We start from the raw sequence: 9,301 nt of genomic DNA on the forward strand, positions 1-9,301 counted from the left end.
CAGAATAATGTGCATTTTTCATAAAAGTATATAGCCATCACTGCTATTAATGCTTTCATCAGAAACTGTTTGATGGAGGCAAACATATACTTGTGTTTTATGGAGAACCTTTTTAGTTTCACATCTGTTGCCACAAGGGAATCGCATTGACTTTCTAGATTTTAATAATTTGTTGTGTTTCCATGCAGTGGAGAAAGCGTAGGATTAATGTGCAGTATACAGACCGAGAATACTGGGCAACCAGTCGGCAGTATATTTAGAGCGACTGTTCTGCATTAAACTGATTTGCTCAGTCTGGAGATTAGTTATGGTGGCCATCAAGTGGCAAACTTTGAGAACCGTTGAAGCCTAAAGACCGAATGCTACAGATGATGCTCTTACAAAGTTAATGAGCCATATAGGACCTAGCAACTGACCTTTTATTTGGCATTTACACACCCTGATTATTAGTTTGCCATATTTAAAGGCTCATTATTCACACCTGTCTGTTCGACCACTTCTGATGATTGCTGCTCTCTAATTCAATGTTTGTCCATTTCTTTCTTTTTTTTAAGGTATTGTTGGTGAGGCGGATGAAAACGGAGAAGACCATTACCTGTGGACGTACAAGAAACTGGAGATTGGCTTCAACGGCAACCGAATCGTCGATGTTAATCTTACCAGTGAAGGCAAAGTCCGACTTGTGCCAAACACAAGAATTGCAATGTCTTACTCTGTGAGTCGTGAATGAACCTCTCATTGGGCCTTTTATAAATGCTCATGCCTTGTGGTCTCAACGGTTTCTGGTCGTCTGAACATGTAAACCCTTTTCCTACCACAGGTGAAGTGGAAGAAGTCAGATGTGAAGTTTGAAGACCGATTTGACAAGTACCTTGATCCATCCTTCTTTCAGCACAGGGTGAGCTGAATATTCTACGTTTGGTGGTCCGTTTATTATACAGTTGGATGACTGCGCGTCATCAAGAAAGCCGAGAACCTCAGTGGCTTGTTGTAACGGCACACTAGCATATGACCTTCCATAAGGTACAAGTTGAGCCTCGTACCTTGGTAAATATGACGTAATTGACTGGTCTGGTACCTTTTTGGCTGACTATTTGACTTTACCTACCATTTACCTTGCCGAACAAAAGGAAGTTTAGAATCCACACCTACTTTAACAGCGAGTGGATAAAAAAGGGTTTTCTGCCCGACAAGTACAATCAAGCTGAGAGCATGGATTTTACAAACTCGTGTTTATGGGATTTTAAATACCTGTAAACATCCTTAGTCATGCATCTAGTAAATGTTTTTACTCAAAATGTTTTCACACTGCTAAATAGTTAATTTGGTTCTTTGAGGCTTTTAGTATTTGATGTGTTGTTTTTGATGTAATAATCTTATGACATGGTTACTAACTAGCCTGACTGGATGTTATACATTCTATTTTTAGATTCACTGGTTCTCCATCTTCAACTCCTTCATGATGGTCATTTTCTTGGTGGGTCTGGTGTCCATGATTCTGATGAGAACGCTAAGAAAGGATTACGCCAGATATAGCAAAGAGGAAGAAATGGATGACATGGTACGCTTATAAAATACAAATATTCACTTTGCAGTTTGTGCTTGAACATTTTTTTATTTGCTCACTTTTTACTATTTTTTTGAATTTCTTCTAATTTTTAATTTTCTCACTGCACTATTAGGACAGAGACCTGGGAGATGAATATGGGTGGAAGCAGGTACATGGAGATGTGTTTCGGCCGTCCAGCCATCCGCTGATCTTCTCTTCGCTCATCGGCTCCGGCTGCCAGATCTTCTCCGTTTCCTTCATCGTCATCGTTGTTGCTATGGTCGAGGATCTGTATACAGAGTGAGTCGTTAGCGGTTAGATGCCTGGTTGTAACCTATTGTGGGTTTGTGGTCGGGTACCGGCTTCCATTTTTAATCCAAATCGTAGGTAAATTTGTTCCAAACAAATGAATCATCAGCATGAATGGGTAATGCTTTTATTATCCCTAAGTTTACTGCTTGTATCAAGGCTCATATGTGTGTGTGTCTTTGGGTAATGTCCAGTGAAATCTAAGTTCTCTCATCAATTGTAGCTTAAAATAAATAATTGGACATTTAATGTAGGAAATTACGGTTTCAGAGGAGTAAAGCCCAAACCGTGATTGTGTGCTGGACGTCACAGGGCTCCACTCATGTCATTTTTTTCTGCAGGAGAGGATCCATGCTGAGCACAGCAATTTTTGTGTATGCTGCCACTTCCCCTGTCAATGGCTACTTTGGGGGAAGCTTGTATGCAAAACAAGGAGGTAATAAAAACATATACAGTCTATATATCACGGTCTCTCGTCACTGTATATGGCATACTGACTTCATTTCCCTTTCAAAATTGTAAGCGTCTTACAAAATGCCGTTTTGATTTGTCTGAATTATACAGGTAGAAGATGGATTAAGCAGATGTTCATTGGGGCCTTCCTGATCCCAGCCATGGTGTGCGGCACTGCCTTTTTCATCAACTTCATCGCTATCTACTACCACGCCTCCAGAGCCATCCCATTTGGCACCATGGTGGGTTTGACACCACATAACCACAAAGTTATGAAGCATGTATCACTTCAGTTTATCTGTGTGGCTGTGCTGCACGATGGTGGAAGTGATATAGAGCGTATCAGGCATGGAGCGGCGAGAGCATAAGAATAGTGTAGAAAGTATTCAGTGTGTTCGAACTGCATCCGTCAGTGCAACATAAGCTCAATCTTGAGTGTCAGCTAACTGTCAGGTCCTATATGCAGGACCCCAACACAAAAAAATTATGCATCCGTCAGCGCAACATAAGCTCAATCTTAAGTGTCAGGTAACTATCTTAAAATCCAATCACGGAAAGGCCAAACTCATGCGGGATCACATATTGCACAAAAATACACGTGTGTGTGTGGTGAGTGTGTGGTGAGTGTGTGGTGAGTGTGTGGTGAGTGTGTGGTGAGTGTGTGGTGAGTGTGTGTGAGAGAGTGCAAAGAGGCAACTGTTTGTTTAAATGACAATGGCAGCTCCAACAGAGGTTAGCGTAGATGCTTCTATAGCATCATTTATATCAGAAGTGTAGAGTATTTCGTCATTGAAGGAAGGGCAAAGAACGCTGTTGATTGAACAGATCTTTTCTTTGACTGGCTTCAGCAAGAGTTTGATAAACAAATAGTTTGTCCATCACCTGCCAGCCAGCTAGCTTACTAACGAACATGCTTTTTCAAATGGTTTCCAATGACAGCTTTCCAGATATCTAACTGGGCAACTGTCGTACCAGATTAGAGGTTCTGCACCTCTTTAAAACAATTTCAACTAAAGCTGAATGAAACTTCCCGGGACTTAGTCAAAGCACAACTGACATAAGTGATGGGGGATCCGAAGTCACCCGAGAATCTTGACCACCCAATAGCATATTAATAAGGTTTGTCTTGTGCAGGTTGCTGTCTGCAGTATCTGCTTCTTTGTCATTCTGCCGCTAAACCTCGTGGGAACAATTCTTGGGAGGAATTTGTCCGGCCAGCCGAACTTCCCCTGCCGAGTGAACGCTGTGCCGCGACCCATCCCTGAGAAGAAATGGTAAATGTGATCATGTCTCCGGGTGTGTTAAATGTTTAGGAATTTGTCTAGAGCAGAGTCCCTTAAAACATACTAATCAAAAAACACATTCTGTAAAAACTGTCTGGTCGTACTAAGTCAAACAAATGCTGTTACGTACATCAAGTCATCATTTATATTCTCACAATTGACAAAATGCTCATTCATTTTGTTAATATAATGTAAAAATAAATCAATCAGGTATACCTGTCACAAATGAAGAAAATCACATTACATTTGTTTGATCAAAACCCAAAGAATATTAATCTGAAATGACATGGAACAGAGAAAAATATCCAGCTAATTTAGGGGATTTTTACAAGATAAATATATTAAATACTTTGTGTTTTTAGTAATCATCTTGTGTAATGCTGCTCGGCACCTGGCATGCATCCAAACATGGCATCCAGTGTTGGTACCGTAGTGGAAAGTGTAATGACTAATCGGTGGACCGTGGTGATGCTGCTCTTAAAGCATGAAATGAATTCAAAGTATTCAAGCATTCCACAAGTAGAAAATGTCATTGCTGTCTTCACAAACTCTTTGGGTGATGAAAAAACATCAAAGCAATAGATGAGTGCATAACATTTACAACTGCTAAGCTCGGTGGGCAGCTGCCAAAAAAAAAAACAGGTAGATGTGACTTACGCCCATTATCAGATTTTGCTGGAGTCGTTGTTTGTCCTCTTTCCTCCTTCCTTTTCATAATGCAATAAGTCATGTACGCTGGGCCTGCGGGATGGGGGATGGGATGTGTTGTCTACAGAGAGCTGTGTACAGTCTCATTCATATGTTGAACCTTGTCTGTCAGGTTCATGGAGCCAGCCGTCATCGTCTGCCTCGGAGGGATCCTTCCCTTCGGCTCCATTTTCATTGAAATGTAAGTCTGGGCTGTGATACTGAGGAGCCTTGATGTTGCGAGATGATGTTTGCAGCCGGTGACGTGTTTTTTATGTCCTTTTTTTTCTTTTTCAGGTACTTCATCTTCACGTCCTTTTGGGCCTACAAAATCTACTACGTGTACGGCTTCATGATGCTGGTCCTGGTCATCCTATGCATCGTGACTGTGTGTGTCACCATCGTGTGCACGTACTTCCTGCTCAACGCTGAGGACTACAGATGGTGAGCGTGTTCACGTTTTGCCGTATTCTTGACACTGACCTTACCAGCACAGTTAAAGCAATGTCTTTACAAGCATAGCCTGGGTTTTTGTAATAAATGCGGGAGACATCTGTGATCTTACTTTTGTGCAAATCGGCTCTGTTCGTAATTCTTTAAGTGAAAATTTCATCGCAAATGATCTAACGCAGAGGTCGTGTGATGATATTCATTTCATGGGAACCAATATTTCTATGATTTCTGGTGTGCAGGGTTTTCTATAAAGTTTTTGGTATTCTCCGTGCCATTTTTTTCTGCCTCTTTGTCTAGAAGTATGAAGGCTGGGGTTGGAAATTATAGATTCAATTTTGGATATAAATTCAGGAGGCTCATCTCGCTGCACAGCATGGAGACTAGGACTTTTATTAAGGTTTTTTGAATGATTATATTGGTTTTGCAGTTGTGGAAATTTAATTTATGGTTTTGTCAGATTGCTGCTTGACGGTCCCGCTAATACAGGTGCGTGTGGGAGAGTAAAGCGTTGCTTTTGAAAGGCAGAACGCCACCAGATATGGATTGAGGCAACATATTGTGTTAGATAAAAACTAGGGCTTGGCAAGTTTACACGTTAACGCAGCAATCATTTACCATCGTTAATTATTTGACCATGCGTTAACTGCATTTTTGCATTGAGAGGGTCTTATCGTTGCCCCACACACGCTGCACTTTAAATCTCCCCAGACGGTGTAGTTAAGACCTGGGCGTCTTATGGCTCGCCCAGTCCAGTCACGTGAGGCCAAACAAAAATGAAAAAAAGGTGACTCACGCTGCAGGCTGCGCGTCCAGATTGAACATTAATCGCTCCGGACCTCGTGGTGTGATCCACTATGGTAGAGCACTTTAAGTCAGGATCACTTCTGGATCTTTACTCTTCTCTCAAAGAAGAGGACTTTCCTCACATCACAAGATGTTCAGTGCACTTGTTCAAGCCAACACACACACACACACACACACACACACGCTTATTGTTATATGAGCTATTTAAAAGTAACTAAATATTAGTTATTATTTGCACATAAAGAACGTTATTTTTATTGTTATTGTTGATGTTGTTGCCCCCACACGCCCCAAAAAAAGCTGTAAACCTAGGGGAAACACTGTAAAACATATACAGCCTCTTGAACAATACTTAGAGAATTTCTGAATGGCACGGCCCCTCTGGTAATCCTTTTCATGCGAAAAAGGCCTTATATTTAATTGGTGGAAAAAGTATTTTTAGTTGCTGTGTACCTCATGTCCCTAATCATTCAGAGAATGATTAATAATTCAAAAAGTGACTTCAGCGACGTGTTAGGTCTCTCACTGATTAACTTTCTCCTTCTCCTTTCTAGGCAATGGACAAGCTTCCTCTCTGCAGCATCCACTGCTGTTTATGTTTACATGTACTCCTTTTACTACTACTTCTTCAAAACTAAGTAAGTCTTAGACTTTGTTAACCCACACAAGTCTGACAATAGGGGGGAAAAGTAATTTGAGAATTTAAAAAAAAAAAAAAGCTCTGTTGCTTTGCTTACATGTTTTATCTCTGTGTTTCAGGATGTACGGCCTTTTCCAAACGTCCTTCTACTTTGGCTACATGGCTGTGTTCAGCACTTCCCTAGGAATCATGTGTGGTGAGTCCCATTTGTTTGAATGCTGTAGGAATCCTCGTCAAATAATATTTAGAGAATCCGACTTTCATAAACTCAAATTATTGTGACTAAGTATTGGGAGTCAGAGCTCTTAAATACGTAGTTGCAGGTTCCAAAGGAGTGGGCCTAGTGCAAGACGTTTAAGTATCTGACGGGACCAGTGTGTACGATTCAGTGCCATCTGGCAGTCATGTTCCCAGTCCCTTTCAAAGAGTATAGAATAACCGATCAAATTGATAACTGCATCTCAAGTTATCAAAGAGTAAGAAGAAGAGCTTAACACAGCAGAGCTTCAGTTGCTGCTATCAGACGGAAGAAAAGTTAGTTAATAGTTGCAGGGTACCCAAAACAATGATGTGTCCCACTGTGAGAGAAACACGACCAAGAAAGGTTTGAGCTGAAGGTTGATGCTGAGAAGGCCTTGCTAAAAAGCTCGTTATTTAGATGAGTAATCAAAGGGACAGTCATGCCTACAGATGTAAGAAGATTAGAATATTACAGAGCAGCCTGCGCTGTCTGAAGCCATGCAGGCTCATCCCCTGGACAGCAACTTGCATAAAGACCCAAACACTGAACAGAATATACATTTTCTGTTTTTTTTTTATCAAAAGTTTTAGTTTTTTCCCTCGTGGAGAGAGGCAGACTTCACACATTACAAATACCAATGAATGAATGCTCCAAGTTCACGTAGGAACGAACCTGTACGTGCAAACGCTTCTGTTTTCCACGTGGGTTCTGCTGCTTTAGTGCCGTGAAGTAGCGCAGCTGCAAGCCAAACTCATCCTTCAGCTTGAATAGTAATAAGTCGAGGCTGGAACCTTCCAGCTGGAGCTTTCTCTCCTACACGAGGCCTTCTGGGTTAGTTGGATGTTTGGCTGCTCGTTTTGTTTGGACAAAGGATGGTTTTGTTTTGTCTTGCTCAAAACCTTGAGACCTTCACCAGTAATGATTGCATCTTATTAAAATGAGAGTAGAGTGATAACTTGCAGCTGCCTGCCCGCCTCAAAGAAACTCACCGAACACATTTATTTTTCAGGTGCCGTGGGATATGTGGGAACAAGTGCCTTTGTGAGGAAGATCTACACAAATGTGAAAATTGACTAAAAGGCAAAGTAGCAACACAGGGATCTCAATGGATTTGCCTACGTGTATCCTGATGGACGGCAGGCACAAGTCATTCTTTATTACTTTTCTTTCTTGCAAAGAGATTGTGAGAATCTCACTTTGTACAATGTAGTTTTTCCATTTTCTGAATGAATTTCAACGCAGTGTCTAAGAACAAGAGCAAATCTGCGGAAGAGATATCAAACAATGTTCCGTTTTTATCAGTTGCTTTTCAAACAAACATTAGGGCAATGTTTAAGGCTGACAAGGCTTCTCCGACCCGGTCCCACCTGAGACCAGAGAACACAAACGTGTATTGATGGAACAGTGTAGCTCTCTTCAGTGAAGAGGCCTAAGTGTATTGAAAGCCTTTTGTTCCACTGGGTCAAAATATTAGAGAGGTGGGTTTTATGCCCGTGTCCTGACTTGATTTCTATTTTGTATTCTTGAACTCACTCGAAATATCATTAATCCACAGTACAGTCGTTTTGTTCCTGATTTACTTCCACTGCAAAGATGATATAAAAAAAAAAGCTGTCACTCAAGAATCATTCCCCCGTTTCGACGATTCTTAATTCCCTATTACAGTAGCAATCCATCCAGATGTTGAGGGAGATTTTAGTCCTGCTGTAGTTTACTGTACAGACGAGAACAGAGGGACTGATCACCGGTTGAGGTACAGTAAGAACCGATTTTTAAATGGATGTTGGATGTGATCCAATGTCCCCGTTTGGTCCGGGTTTTCTTAATGTTTGGGTTTGAATGAAGTCTACTTGTAAAGATAATATATGGATGGGTGGGAGTGTATATAACCTTAATGTACCTTTAGACGTAGATCCCAAATGTATTTTCGTTGTACAGATTTACTACAGGGTGTTTTTTTTTTTATGAATCATTTTAGTTATTATTTCTCCTTTTCTTTGTTTGGTGCTTGGGATGGACTGGTGGCGCTGTTACATCTTGCCTGAAATTGCATGAAGTTTTCACCAAACCACCTGCTCATCAAATTCCACTTCAGTCAGCGCTGTCAGTTTTTTGGTTTTGTTTTCTTTTTTTTCCCCGGTCATCAAAATGTAAAGGTACATTTTGATGTTTAGTAGGCCTGCTTATGGACACTCTTCTATTGATTTTCATATATTATTTAAAGCTTTAAAAGGCTCCACATCGTCTGGAAAGCCATTCTCCTCGTGTTCTTTCAGTTGCCTAACCTGAAACATAATTTGTGAATGTCGGATGGAATGAGGCGATTTCCGCAAACATACTGTACAAAGTGAAGTTTATGTACACTTAAAAACTAGATGTTTTCATAACCACACAGTGCTGCGGAGTGTTTCAAACGCTTTTCTCCATTTTGTGTAAATACAGTATGTACCCTACTTGTATGAGAAGTGGCAATGCCTTTTTTTTTCTTTCTTTTTCGTTCTCTAATTTCTAGATTTCCCCCCACTGAAGTTGATTTTGGCACCTCATGTTGTGTACCAATGTCTGATTAGACATTTTGAAAACCTGCATAATAACTTGCTGTAAAAAGAGAAAATAAACATGTTTATGTACATGGGTTATTAAGTGTGGTTGACCTTGAAGGTAAATATTGAGAACTGAATTATTACATCATGTTCTGTAGGAGGAAATTAATGTCAAAGGTGTGTTGGTGAGGGAAGGGTTATTAATACAGGCACAAATACTCACCTGAGGTCGCACTAAACGCAAAGTCATTTCAATCTAATAATCTTTTCTTTTTTTAAATAATTTTGATGACGGTTGAAATAAAAATATGAATAAAATATATTTTTAATACAAAACTC

At 40.4% G+C, this 9,301-nt stretch overlaps 1 protein-coding gene across 1 annotated transcript in view; it reads left to right on the forward strand.

The window, feature by feature from the left end:
* The window catches only part of tm9sf3 (transmembrane 9 superfamily member 3), an 11,612-nt gene extending 2,563 nt beyond the window's left edge, over positions 1–9,049 (forward strand). Inside the window, exons 4-15 of the mRNA XM_068568623.1 lie at positions 555–715; positions 821–898; positions 1,430–1,561; positions 1,683–1,849; positions 2,200–2,294; positions 2,423–2,553; positions 3,446–3,585; positions 4,415–4,483; positions 4,579–4,725; positions 6,093–6,176; positions 6,298–6,374; positions 7,429–9,049. Of these exons, the coding sequence (XP_068424724.1) occupies positions 555–715; positions 821–898; positions 1,430–1,561; positions 1,683–1,849; positions 2,200–2,294; positions 2,423–2,553; positions 3,446–3,585; positions 4,415–4,483; positions 4,579–4,725; positions 6,093–6,176; positions 6,298–6,374; positions 7,429–7,496 (1,349 nt within the window). The 3' untranslated portion in view covers positions 7,497–9,049. The remainder of the gene's footprint in view (positions 1–554; positions 716–820; positions 899–1,429; positions 1,562–1,682; positions 1,850–2,199; positions 2,295–2,422; positions 2,554–3,445; positions 3,586–4,414; positions 4,484–4,578; positions 4,726–6,092; positions 6,177–6,297; positions 6,375–7,428) is intronic.
* The last annotated feature ends 252 nt before the right edge of the window (positions 9,050–9,301 follow it).

Source organism: Clinocottus analis, unplaced genomic scaffold, assembly GCF_023055335.1.
Source record: "Clinocottus analis isolate CAN_PGR_092001 unplaced genomic scaffold, fCliAna1.0.p SCAF_8, whole genome shotgun sequence".
NCBI classification, from domain to species: domain Eukaryota; kingdom Metazoa; phylum Chordata; class Actinopteri; order Perciformes; family Cottidae; genus Clinocottus; species Clinocottus analis.